This window comes from Pinus tabuliformis, chromosome 1_1 (assembly GCF_031772625.1).
Source record: "Pinus tabuliformis cultivar Carrire ecotype Pingquan chromosome 1_1, CPIR1, whole genome shotgun sequence".
NCBI classification, from domain to species: Eukaryota; Viridiplantae; Streptophyta; class Pinopsida; order Pinales; family Pinaceae; genus Pinus; species Pinus tabuliformis.
The window spans coordinates 147,148,133-147,169,037 of record NC_142297.1 but is presented as its reverse complement, the minus strand read 5'-3'; the positions used below and the strand labels follow the sequence as shown (position 1 = coordinate 147,169,037).

General features: G+C 35.8%; 1 protein-coding gene across 2 annotated transcripts in view; it reads left to right on the top strand.

The window, feature by feature from the left end:
• LOC149212047 (MADS-box protein SOC1-like) overlaps window positions 1–20,905 on the top strand; it is a 200,054-nt gene that overhangs the window by 143,076 nt on the left and 36,073 nt on the right. The window contains exons 3-5 of one of the 2 annotated variants that reach the window (XM_089390535.1): window positions 13,488–13,549; window positions 13,637–13,736; window positions 13,878–13,919. In XM_089390535.1, coding sequence (XP_089246661.1) covers window positions 13,488–13,549; window positions 13,637–13,736; window positions 13,878–13,919 — 204 coding nt within the window. Of the gene's footprint in view, window positions 1–13,487; window positions 13,550–13,630; window positions 13,737–13,877; window positions 13,920–20,905 lie in introns of both variants that reach the window. The other variant, XM_089390534.1, reaches the window with a different exon arrangement.

The window sequence follows — 20,905 nt, the reverse complement described above, 5'->3', positions numbered from 1 at the left end:
TTCACATTCTCAGTTGATGCCATCTCTGTTTCCATAGGGATACCAAATCATGGGGAGTATTGGTTCAAATGCATGAGCCTCTACCTTGAGCAATACAAACCCTTCTTGAAATCACCTTACAAAGAGGCTCATTCACACATCATTCCATAGAGATACTTGTTAGAAAAGTATGCACCACTGATGAAGGTAATGATGAATTTTTTCACTTCTGAGGGGAGGTTTTCTAGGTTGTATCAATATCACATTAGGCTACTCATGCACTTCACAGCTATGAAACCTCTTAACGTGTGTAACTAATTGTGTAGAAGTGTCATCAAAATGTCTGAAAAGGTGCAAATAAAAACAAAGAGCATTACCCTAGCCTTTTCCACCACATTTTGATAAAGGTTGTAGTCCTCTATTAGTTGGCATAAAATAACATAGCATGGGATAACTTTACTGAAGCAACCTTGCAAAGGCATGAGACTACTTCACCAAGCCAACACCAAGACACATAAGCACAACCTATGGAGGTAGGGTCATCAAAAAAATCATAGGACGTTCCTAAGGCACCTAGACTTGAGGTGACCAAAACATACCAGAGAGGAAAAAGACTTGTGTTTTCTCCTCAAGTTGACGAAAGGGCAAAGATCGTTAGCACAACAAGGGTCACATTTGTAGGATGAGGAACTAATTGAGCATGATTTTGACCTAGTTGACTTGGAGAAAGCAGAGGAGCCTTTAACCTTCCAACAAGCTATCAAAGAGAAGGATTACCAGATCATGGAGCTCCAAAACTATTTGGCAAGGGCCAAACTTATCATTTCTTTCCTTAAGCAAGAAACTAGTCAACTCAAGGTCAAACAAATAATGATGGAAAAAGAGAAATTTAGGATGTTGAGGCAAGAGCTCAAAGGTAAAGCAGTGCTAGACCATGATAAGCATGATGAATAGGAGAAGTAGGTTGGAAGGAAGAGGCCTAGGACAATGGGTCTCAAAAAGGCATTGTAGAAAGAAAGAGACCAAAACCTACTAGTAAAGGATTTGAGAAGTGAAGACAAAATTGCTATGGAAATCAATGAAGAGAGGGAATATTGGCTAGATAAATTTAATGGCCATCTAGAGAATCTCCTTGAAAAGGCTAATAGGGACAACCAGATGTTGAGTCACATGGCCCACCACTACTAAACCGGAAACAAGATTTGCAACATCAAGGTCGAACAAATACAAAACAAGCTAAAGGAACCCCTAAAAGGAAAAGATGAGAAGGACAACTTGGAGATGCTTTTTGAGGCATAAATGATAGCGTAGTACACCTCATTTGGCACTTTTGGACCAATTTCAGAGTTTTTTTATAATTTTTTGTTTTTGGTGAAATTTGGTGCAAATTCAGGAAAATGCACTAAGTTTCGGAAACACAGCACCTTGGCACTACGCTTTTTCCTCAGAGCTCTAAATGAAAAAAGGTTTGCATTTTTGGAAATCTGATGGCCTCCTCTCAAAAAATATTTCCTGATATTTTTCAAACGGGGCTCAAATTTTGAGAAAAATGAGAAAAAGGGGTTAAAAATCAACATTCTTTTGACAGGTACTGCGCTTCTGGAAACACCACGGGAGAATGAGGTTTTGGAGGCTTTCCCATGGGTCATTTTAAAAAATTCAAGTTTTTCTAGAAACTAGACAGACATGGCTAGTTTATCGTTCTATTAGATTTTAATTTTCACTTCACGAAGGCACCTAAAAATGGCCTCAAACATGGCGCTGTGCTTCTGTAATTTTCTGAGATTTGAAGTAAAAAATTCACTATGTAATTTCTCAGAGTTTCTAGTTTGATTTGGGTAAAGGTCAAATTGGTGAAGTAAATGAATGATAGAGTGAAAGGAAATGTAAATAATATGTAATAATGTATGGATATTATTTGTTTTGATGTAAATTGAGCTTCATTTATGAGGGAAGTTGCAGTCAAAGCTAATTGTAGAATTTTTTTCAACCTCCCTAGACATTAGGGTTTGGTTAGAGCCACGCATGTAACCACTCCTACAGTCATGGATTCGACCCTGGATCTTAAGGAGAAGTTGTTTTTGTATTTATGTATCATTTTCTCAGTCATTGGACTAGTTGGACATCTAAGGAGAGAGCCATTGTAGCCCGAATTTGACATTTTCGGAAATCAAAGGACACAGTTTGCAACTATTATCTAGGAATTCATGTGTAGTAAGTTTGTGGTGTTGTTTTTCCTCTGTTATTACTTTATATGAATGATATTTATCTTCCCTTTCCATTCATCATCTCTTCAATGGTTTTCCTTCCAGTTTATAAACATAATTTTTTTCACTAAGCTCTGTTTTAATGGAAAATCTTATATGTTATTTTGACTCCTGCTTAATGAATTCATGTCATATGCTCAATAAGACCTTTATGTTTCTTCTGAACAACATACTACATAGACAAACCCTAAAATACATCACAAAAGTACTTCTACCTTTCTCCTTCATATCTTTGTTGTTCTAACCCTTTGACCCTCTCACCTAGTTATCTAGTTTTTCTCGCTTATCTAGCATCAAAAAACCTAAATTTTTGAAAACTCACTTGAGCTTAGCTATCTAGCCTAAAATCCTTTATCATCCAATCATCTCTTAGCTGTGATTCCATAGAGAGAGCCCTCTATGGTTTGGTAGGGCTAGCTACCAAACTGAAAGATTAGTCGGTGGTTACCTCTGTCGATCTCCTCACTAGCCTGGGACATTGTGGGGGATAAGTATAGTATAAAATTATACTAAATAATTTACTAATTTTTCTGAATATAAATAAACTAATTAAAGATAAAATATTATTATTAATTTGGTTATAATATTTTTTAATGTAAGTTTTTAATTAATAATTCAATCATTTTATATTAAAAAATAAAACATTATATTAAAATATGAATATCTAAGAAAAATTATAGAAGTTTAAAAGAAATTTAGAAATCATTATTTTTCTAAAGATTATATTAAGATATAAATGGATAACAAAAACCACAAAACTTTAACATAAAATTAAAATCTATTTTTCTTTTAATTACTTGTAATAAAATCATAAGCTTTTAACATAAAATCGAAATTAATTTTTTTCCTTATAAAATTCAATTATATATATATATATATATATATTTTTTTTTTGAAGTTAGATACTTATAGGCCAAAAAGTTTATGCTAATCTTCTATTTGAAGGAAAACGAGACAAGTAACATAAGTTCAAATTTTTGAGGTTGCTAAGACCTTGTATAACTAGAACATCTTGCAAATAGAGACTTGAAAAAATAGGTTGGTTGTGTGTGACCTTGTCATACATTGACATGAGAGGACAAAAAAAACTATTAATACAGTAAGAAAAAAACTAGTGATTCATAACAACTATTAGGAAGAATCTCCGAGAATGATAATTGAGTTTTCCAAAGGTTTTTTTTTCCTTTTTTCTTGTTAATGTCAATCCATTCCATGATGTTGTCAAAAGCAGATGACGTGGTGATTTGAAATTTGATCTAAGACAAACAATAAGGTATTACAGACTCATGTGCATGGATGTGCCTATGTTATTTTGTGCAACAGATCGATAAGGTTGCTAAATACACAAGCAATGAAGCATTTAAGGAAAACATAACAGGTGACACACATAAACACAACAAGTTTAATAAGGAGTTCACCCAATACTCCTGGTCCAGCCTACAGTGGTGGCCTCTCTATTATGTTTTCAGGTAGAGTTTTTACAATAGTGAGCTCAATTTGAGTCTCACTTAACATATACAAATCAACAAGATTGTACTTGGATCCCCCAAGTCTCTAGAGTACACAGACTCTCCTTACTGAATCTCGACCTCTATTGGTCACAATGGCATGAGTCCAATTTGAGACCCAATACATGACAGGAATATATAGAGGAGTTCGCTTGAACCTCTCAAACCTTCTCTGGAGTGTACAGACTGTCTGACTCTCTCTGGCTCTGTATTAACTCTGGCTCGATGTTGCCTTTGCTTCTGCAGGTCAGCTCGGCTTCTTCTCTTTGCTTTTGGCTTTCTTTCTCTCTGTCAGTTAGTGGCTTTAAAGTCAGTATGCTTCTTGACTGTTCATTTCCACTTCCCAGCTTTCCGGTTACCCTACCTCTATCCGCTTGAATCCCTTTGTCCTGCATCTTCAGTCACTGTATAATGCCTCACAGGGAGGTGGCCACCCTTTTCATAACAGATGAGTGTCAGTTCTCTTGGACATGGTCGTTTATTCTGTTAACTCTAAGAATGCCCATGAAACATGACCTTTTGCCAACGTATCATCCATATCGGACTTCAAATCTTATACAACTCTTCCTGTTGACCCGTCAAATCCGGTCATCCATCGGAACACGTATTCGCCATTGATCTGGGGGTCCCAGATCCTATGGTCATCGTTCATATCAGGTGGCTAAGTAGCATGATGTTTACTCGTCCGATGTGAACCGTTTTCTCTCTCTTCCACTGGACGCTTGGCACTCGCTGTATGGAATCGGGCAGAACTCGATTGAAACCTCTTACCGCTTGTATCCCCTCTGATATTCTACTAGTTTTGTGGAATCCCACTTTTACGGAATCAGAACGATATCCATTGCATTTTATAATTTTTCGGGTCCGGGTGCTTGCGAACTTTCCTTCTTTGAGGGGTTTTCCCTGCGATATGCGATTAGCTACTTGTCACTAATCGCATATCAGAAACTACTGCTGTTTCTCGAAATGGCCTATACCTTTGCTAATTTGTGACATCGCGTGTTACCATGGGCCGACGGTTTGCACGCTTGATCGACGGTCCTCGTTGCTCCGCGCTGATCACAACTTGAAAATGTTATGAGGATATTCTCCAATAAGCTTGATCTTTGTAAGACTTTTAATCCTTGACATGATTTTTAAAGAGTTCACGAAAACTTGGAGAGTGTTCTAGGATTCAATTTAGATCATGGACTTCCCACTGAAAAAGCTTTTGGGCCACCAAAAGTTTGTTTTTAAGCATCATCAAGTGAGGATATAGATTCCTCGCTTTCCCAATTTCTATCCATCTTGCACTGCTTGGTTTTGAACCCTTGAGTCCAATTCTGAGGTACTCAACATCCCCTCTGCGCGTAGTTCTCACCTTCTTGTCTAGAACTATATCTTACTGCAACTCATTGAGATATTCAGGCAACAGATCATCAATGGAAGGCAATTGACTCTGCTCTTCGAGATTTTCAATCAATGAAGGTTGAAACAGTGTCAAGCTTTCTGCATTAACTACTGAATAGATGTGCATGTAAGCTTGCAAATTAAGGCGAAAAGCATTCTCACTGATTTTCTCAAGTATGTTGAAAGGTCCATACCTTATTGGCTTCAGCTTCTTACCTTCACTTTGCATTCTGTCTTTGCTGATATACAGCCAGACTTGATCACCAACTTGGAAACTATGCTCAGTTCAATGCTTATCATGCCTTGCCTTGTACTTGGCTTGGCTCTTTTCTAGTTGTTCCTGTACTGCCTGGTGAATCTCTTGGATTTGTTCAGTGAACCTTGTTTCCTTGTCCACATCACTGTGTCCATCAACCGCTATGTCTTTACCAAAGACAAAATCCAAGGGAGACCTTTGGTATGAAACCAAAACAGGTCTCAAAAGGAGATCTGTGTGTAGAAGAATGTTTAGCCCGGTTGTAAGCATGTTGCACATAACAAAAATGTTCATACCAAAGCTTGGAATGCTTGCTGCAATATCCTCTGAGCAACTAGATCACTGTCCGGTTGACCACCTCTGTTTGGCCATCTGTTTGTGGATGAAACACTTTGCTCTTCTTCAGTCTGGTGTGGATCAATTCCCACAAACTCGACCAAAATTTCGCAACAAATCGGGAAGCTCGATCAGATTCAATGGAAGTGGGTAATCCAAAATGAACCCATACATGCTAAAAGAACAACTCTACTGTTTGTTCAGTTGTAATCTGTTTGTTAGAAGGTATTAAAATACACATTTTGCTGAACCTATCCATAATAACATATAAATATTCATGACATTTTCTAGATTTAGGCAGTCCCCCAACAAAGTCCATGGAAACACTTTCCCAAGGATGAGAGGGAATTGGTAGTGGAGTGTACAAGCCACTTTTTCTATTGCTTGGCTTGCTTTTAGCACACATGGTACACCCTCTTACATATTTATAAATTGTTTCATGCATTTTTGGCCAATAAAAAAATCTTTGCGGCTGTGCAACTGTTTTACTTACACTAAGGTGACCTCATATTAGAGAAGTGTGTGCTTTTTGAGTTATCTTTACTCTTTCGGTTTGAGGAATGCATAAGTTTTGAAAATGATACACACGTTGGTCCTTAACATGATAATCCAATTCTTCTACTTGTTTTCCATGACTCAAAGTTGCATATACATCTTTAAAGTCTATATATTGAGCATATTGTTCAATGTAACTTTCATGCAATATTGAATTATGCTTAAGTATAGTAGATGCATTTATGATTGGTCTGGACAACATATATGCAACTTTATTGTGTATGCCCTTTTTATATCTGATGACATGATGAAACTGTTGTATAAAACCCATCCACCTATAGTGTCTTGATGGCTGCAACTTAGTTTGTGAGTGTAAATATTGAAGTGGTTGATGATCAGTGTGTATAACTGTCTCTTTTCCCATTAGATAATGTTTCCACTTTTTCACAGTCTGTACTAATGCATACAATTCTTTATCATATGTGGGATAATTAACTAATGCATAATTAAATGTCTCAGAATGATAACATATGGGTTTACCGTGCTGCATCAACACTGCTCCCATGGCATAGTCACTGGCATTGGTTTCAATCTCAAATGGTCTTTGAAGATCGAGCAATGCTAGTACTGGTGATGTACTAATCTTTTCTTTTAAGGTGTCGAAGGCTTTCTGTTGTTTGTCTCCCCACTAAAACACCTTGTTCAATCCTGTTAAAGCATGTAAGGGAGTTGCAATCAAGGAAAAGTTAGCAATAAACTTTCTTCAATAGTATGTTGCTCCTAAGAAGCTTCTAACTTCTGTAGTAGATTTTGGTTTAGGTGAGTTTATAATGATTGCAACCTTAGAGGGATCTATCTTCAATTCACCACCCCCTACAATATGATCCAAATAATTCAAAGATGTTTTGCCAAATTCACATTTTGATAGCTTAACATAGAGATTTTCTCTTTTCAAAACATTTAGAGTCTGCTTTACATGCTTCAAATGTTCTTCCCATGTTTTACTAAATATAAGAATGTCATCTAGATATACAATGACAAAATCATCAATAAAAGGCCTGATTACATCATTCATTACTCTCATGAAAGTAGCAGGAGCATTAGTTAACCCAAAAGGCATAACTAACCACTCATACAGTCCCTACTTTGTTTTGAAAGCAGTCTTCCATGCATCTTGCTCTACGACTCTGATCTGATGGTAACCACTATGCAAGTCCAACTTGGTAAAGTAAACAACTTCTTTCAACTGATCTAATAGATCATTTATGCGAGGAAGGGGATTAATGGCTTTTGATCGTTATCTTATTCAGTGCTCCGTAATCAATGCACATTCTCCATGAGCCATATTTCTTTCTCACCAAGACAATTGGAGACCCACAAGGTGATGTCGTAGGTCTTATGAACCCTTTCTTGAACAACTCTTGTACCTGCTTCTTGATTTCTGCATTGTCTAAAGTGGATAACCTATACATTCCGATGTTAGACAATGGAGCATCTTGATGGAAATTAATATCATGTACCATTTCCTTTTTGGGTGGTAGAATTTTAGGTTCTTGAAATAGTATATCATATTCTGAAACAACTTTTTCTAAAGCAGCTTGTTGTTTAGCATCACATCTTTCAAATACATTGGTTTTATCAGGTTTCTTTTCCTTTACAACCATCTGTAAAAATTGTTTTCATGAATTTACAATTCTTTTCATCTGCCCTGAGTTTATGAGAGTATAGTTATTCTTGAGTTTATGAGCTCTTACAATATATTCAATTCCATCTTTAACGAGTTGATACTTATTTTTAGCTCTATAGAAAATTGCTTTTCTATCATACAAGTAAGGACTTCCCAAAACAATTCCACATATATTCAAGGGAATTACATCTAACTCAACCTCATCTACAAATGATGAACCAATGTCAAACCTAAGTTTACATTGTCTAGTCAATTGTAGCTTTGTTTTATCACATAACCAACCCAATGGATATGGCTTCTTGTGAGGTGTGGTTAGTAATCCTAGTTTCTTTACAATTGCTTCAGAAATTAAGTTTACTTGTGAACCACTATCAAATAAAGTATCAATCTTTTGATGCTTGGAAATAACTCTAATATAAAAAATCTCATGTCTTCTTCTCTCATTTTCCTCTCTATTAATAGTTTGTGCAGAATTGCTAGTAGATGCTTCAGATTTTTTACCTTTTATACTTGTGGCTGTCATTGTTGTTTCATCCCTTGAGTCTAACGCCAAATCCCTCTGAATAGCTACAACAGTCTTCTTCTTTTTTCCATCGTATTTCTTGGGTTTCATATCTGGATGTAGAATCCAACAATGTTCATCATCATGCCCATCCTTCTTGCAGTGAGTGCATGAAGGTTTGGTCTTTTGTACAGCATTTTCCTTCATCCCTTTCCATTTCTGCTTTCTCTTTTCCTTATTCTTGCTTGAAGTGGGTTTTCATGATCCCCCAACTTCTGGGTTCACATTCTTGCCCCTAGCCTCTAGATGTGTAGCCTGAACAGATACCTCATCTATGCTAATAGGATTAAACATGAGAATGGTATGTCTCAAATAACTATGTAGACCACCTATATACTTTAGGACAGTTTTAGGTGAGTCTAAAGAAATGCCTAGAATCAAAGCTCTTTTTCTAAATCCTTGGGTGTAACTTTGTACACTTTGCCCTTTCAATTGGCGAAGAGTTTGCCAACACGTCATAGCTTGCTGCATATAAGCTAGAGGATAGAATTGTTTTTTAATTGGAGAAACAAATTCACTCCAGATAGAAAGGATTTTACCATGCTTCTTCATGTCAGCTTGTGTCCTGCCTTCCCACCATACCAAAGGCAATTCCTCCAAGGCATAGGCTGGCCAGCTGAATCTTACTTTTGTCTGAATCAATGCTTTGCACCCTACAATACACATCAATCTGTCTAATCCAATTATCCAGTGTCTCTGCATTCAACTCTCCATCATATATTGGCAAATCAAATTTAACATCTAATTTAATCAAAGATGTCTTCTTTTTATTTTCAGGGCTATTAGGAGGTGTGGGAAGCTTTTCTTCTTTCCCTTTGCCTTTAGAATGGTCATTTAGGAGAGATTCTTCTGCTCCTTTATCTTGTTTTGAGTTTGATGAATCTTCATCTCTACCTTTCTTAAATTCTCTATACGTTTCCTCTACCATGGCTCTCATGGTCATGGAACTATCCATGAACTGGGAGTATGATTCCAAGGGACTTTCTTCTACCATTTTACTTTTAGGATAAACTCTTCCAATTTCTGCGTTAGCTTCAACCAATTCTCCTTCTCCTAATTTAAGCTTTGATCTAGTTATCATTCACTAACAGTGCAACACAAGTTTGTCTAACCTTAGCAATCTAGTTCTCTGATACCATTTGATCTAAGACAAACAATAAGGTATTATAGACTCATGTGCATGGATGTGCCTATGTTATTTTGTGCAACAGATCGATAAGATTGTGAAATACACAGGCAATGAAGCAGTTAAGGAAAACATAACAGACGACACACATAAACACAACAAGTTTAATATGGAGTTTACCCCATACTCCTGGGCTACATCTCCTGGTCCAACCTGTAGTGGTGGCCTCTTTATTATGTTTTAAAGCAAAATTTTTACAATAGTGAGCTCAATTTGAGTCTCACTTAATAGATACAAATCAACAAAACTGTACTTGGATCCCCCAAGTCTTTGGAGTACACGGACTTTTCTTACTAAATCTAGACCTCTATTGGTCACAATGGCATGAATCCAATCTGAGATCCAATACACGATAGGCATATACAGAGAAGTTCGCTTGAACCTCTCAAGCCTTCTCTGGAGTGCATAGACTCTTTGACTCTCTCTTGCTCTGTCTTAACTCTGGTTCGATGTTGCCTTTGCTTCTGCAGGTCAGCTCGACTTCTTCTCTCTGCTTTTGGCTTTCTTTCTCTTTGTTAGTTTGTGGCTTTAAAGCTAGTCTGCTTATTGACTGTTCGTTTCCGCTTCCTGGCTTTCCGATTTCCCTGCCTCTATCCATTTGAATCCCTCTGTCCTGCGTCATCAGTCACTATATAACGCCTCACAGGGAGGTGGCCACCTATTTCGTAATGGATGAGTGTTAGTTCTCTTGGACACGGCTGTTTCTTCTGTTAACTCCAAGAATGCCTGCGAAACACGACCTTCTGACAATGCATTGTCCATATCGGACTTCAAATCTTATACAACTCTGCCTGTTGATCTTGTCAAATCCGGTCATTCATCGCAACGCATCTCCGCTGTTGATTTGGGGGTCCCAGATCCTATGGTCATCGTTATATCGGGTGGCTAAGTAGCATGATGTTTACCCGTCTGATGTGAACGGTTTTCTCTTTCTTCTGCTGGATGCATGGCACTCGTTGTATGGCATCAGGCGGAACTCGGTTGAAACCGCTTACCGCTCATAGCCCCTCCGATATTTTGCCGGTTTTGTGGAATCCCACTTTTATGGAGTTGGAATGATATCCATTGAGTTTTATAGTTTTCAGGGTCCGGGTTCTTGCGGCTTTTCCTTCTTTAAGGGGTTTTCCCTGTCACTAATCGCATATCAGAAACTACCCCTATTTCTCGAAATGGCCTCTAACTTTGCTAATTTACAACAACGTGTGTTACCATGGGTTGTCGATCTGCGTGCTTGACCGACAGGCCTCGTTGCTCCGCGTTGATCGCAAATTGCAACTGCTACGAGGATATCTCCGATAAGCTTGATCTTTGTAAGACTTTTAATCCTTGACATGATTTTTAAAGAGTTCCTGAAAGGTTAGAGAGTGTTCTAGGATCCAATTTGGATCACGTGGAGATAATGGTTGTGTTTCCTTGAGGCATTTCCATTTTTGGGGATCTACAATACTGGGTGCTTCCTTATCACCCTCCAAGTGATATGATTCATGAAGAAGTTTACGTCCGCTCGTGTAAGAAGAGAGGGTTATGGTTGTATCTCTTTCTTAGGGATCCAAATGAGAATGGGGAGATGGTAGAGGCGAAGGAAGGATCCCAGAGTGTTTGAAATGTGATGGAACTACATGGGGCTAAGTTGAGCCCAAAGGATTACATTTATCTATAGATGTTTTTTGTTGCTACATGTTGTCTTGCTTATGAGTTGAGGAATTCTAAGATACTTTTGGCTCTTTCCATCCTTAATTTTTTTTCTTGGCATCACGAGGTTGAGAATGCCCTTGAAAACAAAGACAAGCATTCCAGTGATGATGTGGTTGTTGATAGGACCTATAACGGAAAGTTGTGTTTTCATAATCCCTTAATTGCGAAAAGGTTATGCCATTCCAATTTATCAAGATCCTATATGGTAGCCCTTTTTTGAGATCTATTTCGACATAGATGTGTGCAAATTTTACAATATCCCTTCCAAATATGTTTGTATCTATCTTAATAAAACAACCTAGAGAGTGTCCTATAGAAGCTAATGTATTTGGAGTTAACACATGAATGGGCATATGAGGAAGTGCCAAAGATGTCATGGATAAAGGGTTGAATTTAGGAAACCGTGTCTGAAAAGAGAGCCTAGAATGACCCCAAAATCAGGTTCCTCAAACAAAAACTCTTTGATGGTCCTCTTCATTTTTTGAAATTAACCATAAAGAAGTCATTGAACATAAATACAAATTTGTATTCGGGGACTAGGTTTGATTCAAACATTCCTAGAGTGTAGATGTTGATGGCTAGAGCCCATTAAAATGAAAAATTATGGCATTCCACTCAAAGGCTAAGTTGAGAAGAGTGGGATGTGGGTCTTCCACCTCTAGATCTATAATATCTTCTACTTGTTCTATAATGAAGATTGAACCTGAGAGATCTTTGGCAGTCAGTTATGAGAACATTGATTCTAGAGAATCTTTAAAGGATCATGGTTGGGAGGAATAGGACACACCCTAGCCTTTGGCTCCTTTGTTCAGTCTTGAGACTAGGAGGTTTAAGGTGTCCTTGGCTATACCATAATCTTTGAGAAAAATCCCTTCTTGAAGCTGCCTACCCCTATGTAAGAGTTGCATTGAGATAGAAGATATTCTTGTTCGATCTTGAATTTTGGCTTTCAGTATAGGAATAAAGTCGGTGGCTTTCACCTGTATATAGAGGGTAACCACTGAGAGTGGTCTCAATAAGACTAGAAAACTCGAGTGATCTGAAGCGACGTCATCACCTTGAAGGAGGGAAAAACTATGCTACAAAATAAAATCCCCACAGATTAATAGATATGCATCAATGACATTAGAATGAGGGAGCTTTAGATGAACAGAAGAATCCTGAAATTGAAAATCCCCCAGAGACAAGTACATTACTAAAGGCTTTAAAATTTCCATGACAATCTCATAAAACCAAATTATATTGAAAATAAAAAAATTGAGTGTTTCTGAAGGTGAAGTGGGCAATTTAAGATATTTTTTCTTTTTTAAAATATGTTATTTGTTATCATTAAAACTTCTTAAAATTTATTAGAAGTCACTTGTGCTTCTATCCAATTTTGAAACTTATCATGAACGATTTGAGTTGAATACATCACTCACATAATTAAGCAAGAAAAATTTAAGAGTAGAACATAAAGATTTATTAAAAGTAAGAATGGAAGATGTGTGTTGATATTTATATATATGTTCTTGTTAGGAGTAATTTGATTGGTCGAAATAGATGATGATAATGTTTCTCACCTCGATTTGAATCTAGATTAACTTTATTTGATATAATTTGTTGACCATCATATTAAATTAATGAAGTTTTCTTTAACAATAGTGTTATGATTTTTATTAGCAACAATAATTATATGAATTGTTACCAATTTACCTAATAATATATAATAAAAAAAATTGTTGAAATTATTTTATATAAAAATTATCACAATTTATATTAAAATACAATTAAAAAATAACCCTAATTAGAAAAAGTTTAAAAGAATATAAATATTAAAGTTAATTTAACGATATAAATTTATTGATAAAACTTTATAGAATATGATATGATAGAAATTTGTAGAATATCATATAATAAAAATATTAATGGTACTTTGATAAAATCTCATTTACTTTCTTAAAAAGCAAGGAAATGTAAAGATTTGTTTAGCCATTTGTGATGGAGAAAAAGATAGGCAAGCATCGTATTTATAAACTGGATATGGCTTTGGACTATTTCTAATGGTATTTATAAACTGGAATTGGCTTTGGACTATTCCTAAGTTCTTAGAGGCTTCAATTTTATGAGTATCATTTATGTGTGCAGGAATTAAAGAGGAGAATTGCAAATATGAAAGATAGAATTAGGATTCTGCAAATAACACAGAGGTGGGGTAATTTGAGAGTCGATCCATCCAATTGATTTTATCATCCTTACTGTATCTTATATTCATGTTTGCTTCTGATTAGTTGTAGAATGATGGTGGGGGAGGAGCTAGCCACATGTTCAATGATGGAATTAAATGCACTGGAGATCCAAGCTGAGCAGGCATTGAACAACGTCCAAGCACGAATGGTAGTTATAATATGACCACTGTTTCAAGTGGATAGAATTAATTCTATGATGCATAGCTTCTGTATTAACTTAAATGATGTTTATTGCTTGGCATATTAGGAATTTTTTTTACTAATGGTTGTTTTTCTTTTGGAATCTCAGGCCGAAATATTAATGGCTCAAATAGAACAACTTAAAACACAGGTAATAGGCACGACATGATGATGCCTCCTTTTCATATAAATATTTGAGAATGCATGATAAGTTATTATACATGATGATGCTTTCCTTTTGCATAGAAATATCTTAGAATGAATGATAAGTTATAATATGTATGGTAATGTGGGAAATAAATATTTTTAATATTGTAATTTATGTTAAAAATTCAGATTTTTTCTTATATTATATGTAGCTAATAGTTAAATATATAAATTTTTTCATTTTTCTATTGTGTTAGTTAGTCCAGTTTAGTTCAGACTCACTACAGTAATTTATTGTTGAGGTCCCTAATGTAATTTTATTTAACTGATTCGTAATATTGAGAAGAGAAACTCTTTGCTCCATGATTTTTCTCAATTTCGTATTGTTCCACCTTGATACATAATTCTAAGAGATTAAAATGCCGCATATGTATGCTTTGAAAATTGATAGTTGGCAATTCGTGTTGCACTTGTACTGGCACTATGATCAACAATATTCCCTAGGTGCTCTAGTTTAGTAGTGCCACTAGATTTCCTAATATCGTAGAACATGGTGATAACAAAATGGTAGGACTTTGTCATCCGAAATATATTAACGATGCATTTCTCAAACACAGATGGAAACTTGACCCATGCAACCACATTCTAAATCGAAACATAATGCCAAACCCAACTTATCACTACTATATTCCTTAGGAGCTCTAGTTAGTAGTGAAAAACTAAAACTAAAAAATGCCAATAGGTTTCCCAATGCCATGGGACATTGATGATAAGAACTAAATCAAAACATAATGTCAAACCCAAGTCATCACTAAGATATTCCTTAGGTGCTCTAATTAGTAGTGAAAAACTAAAACTAAAAAATACCAATAATTTTCCCAATACCATAATACATTGATGATAAGAAAATAAGACATTGATTTCCCAATACCATGTATTTCTTAGACACAAATGAAAACCTATTACTTGACCTATCAAACTGCATTATAGGTCAAAACATAATGCCAAACCCAACTCATCTAAACGAAACAAGGTCATTTTCATGATACCAAAACTGCAAGCAAAAACTCATTTCCACCCTACAAGGTTGACCCTTAACCAAAGGGCACCAAAATGACTCAAGATACAGTTGATTTCGCTATTAAATAATAAGTTAGTGCATAATTACAGAGATACAACAACTATAAAGGAAATGTCAAAGGCATGGGAAATGTGACTCAAGACTGCAACATGCCCAATGTCTAAATGCTACAAAGTATCACACGTCACACCCAAAATATGTCTCAGGTTTTAAAACTGTAGAAATATTACGAGGATTCTTGGCATGGAGACCAAGTCTTAGTGAACAAAGGTGGGTTCTTGATATGCATACTTCATAAATTTCAATTTGTATGTCACCGACTTAAAAATAATTTATAGCCTATAGGAAGATCGGCACAAACATAATTAGGCAGAAGAAACAACAACATTGGCAAGTCAGTGAGCCACTAACAAGCAACATATGTATCAGATTAAGGCACATCAGCTCAGCTCGACAATGTTTCCCTAAGCTTGATTTCTGATGGCTTTGGCCCTTGTGTTTTTATGATATTTACGATGAACTGGTAAAAAAAAATTGAATATTTCTCAATTCGTTTGATTCGACAAGACTATCCGTAAAAAAATGATTCCTTTAAGTATTACATAGGTTGGATCCGTCAAGGGACATCAAAACAAATTTAATAAGGGCTTTCCCTTGTCCAAAACATAAAAAAGCATTAATGTTTACCGTTTATATTTCTCAGGTTTCGCTGCTCCAAATAGGTCATCATGGCATTTTCACTATAGCTTTTTTCTGCGACGTTTCAGAAGCGAAGAAAAACCAATTTGAGACGAAATCACACTGAACCGTGGGTCCGAATTTCAGATCTTTTTGCATTATATTTGCGGAGTTATGATTTGAGGAAGTTCGTCTTTTTGCAGACTCCTGAATTACATTCCAAACAGGTGACCTGGAAAAATCGTCATCACTTTCTCTCTAAGCATCGGATTGAAATTTCATAAGAAGGTACAAAAAGAGGATAGACTATAGTTTCTTATATACATTTTGCAGATCCAAAGGTAAAAACAGTGACACGTGGCACGTCGCACAAGTTTGCTCTACTGAACTAGTCTATATTCAGGTCACCGTGGGAGATTTGGCATAACCCTTCCTTGGAGAATCCAATTTGGATCACACTGGTGGCATTGGAAAGAGGACACAGAGGGCTACTGTAGGTCGCAATTTTAGAACTAGAAGAACCAAAATTACAGAGTTATAGTCGTTTCAAGATCAAGCTCCTAAAATCAAGAATAGGCGATATGAGGAAGTTTGATGGAAAGGATCCGGTAAATTGGATACTTCAGATGGAGCAATATTTCGATCTACATGGTGTACCATTGTTACAAAAGGTATGCATTTCATCTTCATATTTAGAACTAGATCAATTTTTATGGTATAAAGGGCTTTGTTCTCGTAAAAAACTTGTTACGTGGTCATTTTCATGGAGGAAATGATAGCACATTATGAGGATACAAAGAGCAACACTTTCTTTAGAGCAACACTACAACAATTGGAAAGAGTATAAGAGCTTTGTTACATAGTGGAAAGTAAAATTATGGCAACAAGGAAGTCTACCCCTTACAACTATAATAATGAAAGTGGTGTTTCTCCTAGCCTTCCACAACCTACAAGGGTTACACCACAACAATTGGAAGAGAAAAGAGAAAAAGGGATTTGTTACAATTGTGATATCAAATGCACTAAAGGTCATAAGTGTGCTGAGAAGAGATTATTTTACATAGATTATGAAGAGGAGGAAGAAAAGGATCAAGAAACATCAAAAGAAGAGTATATACACCAAGAACCAGCCCCAGAAAAAGAAGAAATGAATTCAACCATATCTTGTAAAGCATTGGAAAGAATTACCACTCCTCAAACTCTCAAGATAGAAGGACATATCAAGAAGAAAAAGGTTCAAGAAGTGAACGATCACATCGAGAAAGAAGAAATGAATCCAACCATATCTTGTAATGCATTGGCTGGAATTACCACTCCTCAAATTATCAAGATAGAAGGACATATCAAGAAGAAAAATCTTCAAGAAGTGAAAGATCACATCGAGCATCATGAAATGAATCTGACCATATCTTGTAAAGCATTGGAAGAAATTACCACTCCTAAAACTCTCAAGATAGAAGGACATATCAAGAAGAAAAAGGTTAAAGCAGTGAAAGATCACATCGAGCATCAACAACAAGTTCTCCAACTTTTAAAGGATAATTCCACTTTGGTGCAAAATCGAATGAAACAACAGGTAGATCAACATTGTAGTGAAATGTTTTTTGATGTAGGTGATTGGGTATTTTTACTGCTACATCTCAAGCAAGCTATTTATGAGAAGGAAATGTTGGAAATACTACATGCACTTAAGAAATGGCGACCTTACCAAATGGGAAGACACTTCAAGGTAAAAATGGATCATGATAGTCTTAAATAATTTTTAGAACAAATATTATCTATAGAATAATAGAAAAATGGGTCAAAAATATATTGAGTTATGAGTTTGACATTATCTATAGAAAAGGGAAGCAAAATTTTGTTGCAGATGCACTCTCAAGAAAGGTTGAGGATGTGGAAGCATTGTTTTGTGCTATTTCTATTATCCAACCAGATTGGATAAACAAATCAAGGGATGAATGGAAGAAGGATGAAGAAGTGTGGCCACTCATTCAAAAGTTGCAAAAGATCCCAATTCAAACAATATTGCTAGAACTTGAAGACGAAGGAAAAATCATATTGGAACCTAGAGCAGTCACAGAAACAAGAACCCAACAGCTACAAAATTGATCAATTTCAGAGTATCTCATCAAGTGGAAGAACTGACCTGTTGAACATTCCACTTGGGAGGATAAGAATATTCTACAAAAGCATCAAGAACTACTCAAGCGTTGAGGACAACTCTTTTTGAAGGAGAGGGGCATGTTAGGCCCCTATACTACTCGTGTAACCCCTTATTGTTATTAGTATATCCCCCTTATTATATTGTTGTACCCATGTAGTCTCCATATTGTTACTATTGTGCCCCATAGAAGCCCACTATTGTTATTATTGTGCCCTTACATTATTATTGTTATGTCGGCTTTGATTATATTATGACTCCTTAGACTCTTATATATAGAAAGGAGGTCTTGTCATTTGTATCATCCAAGAATTGTTCATTTATGTAATGTAAAGGAGGTTGCCCCCTCGAATATTCTATAGAAGCATCAGGAACTACTCAAGCGTTGAGGACAACTCTTTTTGAAGGAGAGGGGCATGTTAGGCCCCTATACTACTAGTGTAACCCCTTATTGTTATTAGTATATCTCCCTTATTATATTGTTGTACCCATGTAGTCTCCATATTGTTACTATTGTGCCCCATAGAAGCCCACTATTGTTATTATTTTGCCCTTACATTATTATTGTTATGTCGGCTTTGATTATATTATGACTCCTTAGACTCCTATATATAGAAAGGAGGTCTTGTCATTTGTATCATCCAAGAATTGTTCATTTATGTAATGTAAAGGAGGTTGCCCCCTCGAAGAGGCTGAATTCTAAGGCGTTTATCTCTCTTTTCTATCTTTTTGTGAGTTGGTTTCATAACAATCATCCTATGGATCTACTTTCATCTATCAAGATTCATGGGTGACATCTTTTGTATTCACCAATTTTCTAGGTAAGCAGTCTGGATATGAGATGGGTCCATCTTTGTCTTACCCTTTTCTTTGCACAAGCCAAAGAAAGGACATAAAGTGCACCACTTGAAAAATAGTTCAAGAAGCAAACTCATACTTTTAACTCCCTTTCCGCTGCAACACTTCTTCATTATGTAGACGAGAGAATGATTTTACATCATAAAATGTTGCAACACTAAATATGTCAGTAAGAGATGAATGATGGAATGACATAAGTTCCATCTTCCTTTACACATGAACGTACTAGGCATATTCATCTTCATATTTGGCATCTTTGTTTGCATCTTAGTTCATCCTTCATCTTGGAGTTTCTTTTCATTAAGAGGCAATTGTTAGAGTAGTGAATTCGAACAAACATACACTCACATATTGAGTTCACTAGGTTTAATATGTGTCTTTAATCCTAAGAATATACAAGAGTTGAAAAGTTACAAATATAAAGTTTCACCATTACAAAGGTTTGCAAATCACCCATATTGTTTTCATCCTCATAAAATCCATCTCATCAATACCTTCAATGGACTTAAACCTATATATAAGAAGAAGGCCAATATGTTGTTCAAATGTCCCTTATCACTCACCAACATAATGGTCCTAGTGAGATTACATACGAGTAATTGCTTGAGGTTAAGTTACTTTGCCAGATGGAATCTACAAAGGTTTGCTTTTGAGGTTTTCCCAATTTTCTATTCCCCATATGAAAATTTGTGCATATGCCCGTGATGATACAAGTACGTTTAATAGACAAAGAGAGTCTTGTTATTCTTTTTTGGTGTCACTCAATTTTTCTCTTTACCTCATCAACTTGAATGTTATTTATCTAGATTATTGAATCAAACAACAACCAAATGGTGGACATCAGTTGTCACCCACCTCTTCCACTGGTTCAACAATTCTGTATCTTCTTGGAAATTTTTTTGTGACTTTTTTGTTCTCAAACTTTTAGGGCCATTTCAAGGCCCTAAGTAGTGCATTTTGGTCATTCAAGTAGCCAACGATGTCCATGGAAAGTACATGCATAGCTCTATCTTATATTTATTTATCTAGTTCCTAATTTCTTCAAATAAAATCTTTGAAGTGTAAAAAAAATCATTAAAGTGAGGGTTACACCCTCTAGCTACTTAATAATTTCAAATGATCCTAAGGTGGAATAGTTCCCTAAGGAACAAAATGATATGAGTGAGTGAATGTAAGAATTAAGAAACAAGTTGCGAGAAATTATATAATATTCAAACTATTTTTTGGACCCTTAAACACATATATCTAGAACATGAGGGATTTATATCATCAAATAGTGAGGTTCCTACAACAATCTATCACAAGTATCCAAGCCAAAATGCTTACCGCCATAGGAAAAGAACTGAAGCATAGATCAATGTCTAATTGGAGGAGGAAAATAGGAAGTAGTCGATTTGTAGGATGAGAAAAAGTACCTTGAGCAAGGCATCTTAGGCCTCTTACCTCGCATCATTGAGATCCAATAAAATCTTTTGGATCGCACAAAAAATGCATATACCACATTGTAGTTTTATTTGACTAAATAATAAAGAATAGTGGAGGTTGAAAGCATCCAAGCTTCAATTAACCTATATGGATGATTGGAAAAGTCGGTTCACCACATCTAAGGAATTCAAATTATTTGCTTTGGTCACTGCACCAAATGCTAAACCCCGCTTTAGGAAACTTCAATAAAACAAACATAAAAGGGAAATAATGACTAGGTGCAACTCTGCTCCAACTGGTATAGTTGACTTTAGATGAGTAAATGGACGTAGTTGGAATCTATCATAGCGCCTACTCTTATTTTTAGGTTTCAGTGTGTTGGACTACAAAAGCAAAGGAAAATGATATCCTATGGTTGAGATAGTCATGAGTAGATTAAATTTTATCCTAATAGTTGTTGTTTAGACAAGTCACACAAGAATATGTAAATATATGGTAAGTATCTAGCCTAATTTGATAAGTATAAGAAGGAGTAATGGATATAGTTGTAGTTATTCTTCAGTAGTTGATGTGCGTTGAATTTTTATTGTTTCATTACCTAATATGCATTGAGGTATATATCTAATAATACGATGCCCATTTCAAATTTGATATTTCACATGGACGAATGATAATATGATACATAATTTTCTTTTGTTTTGAACAATCTCTCCTAATCTATGATATGTTGTATTCATGGATATAGTGGTTAGTAAATCTCTTGATCTCTAAATAGGTATATCCTATA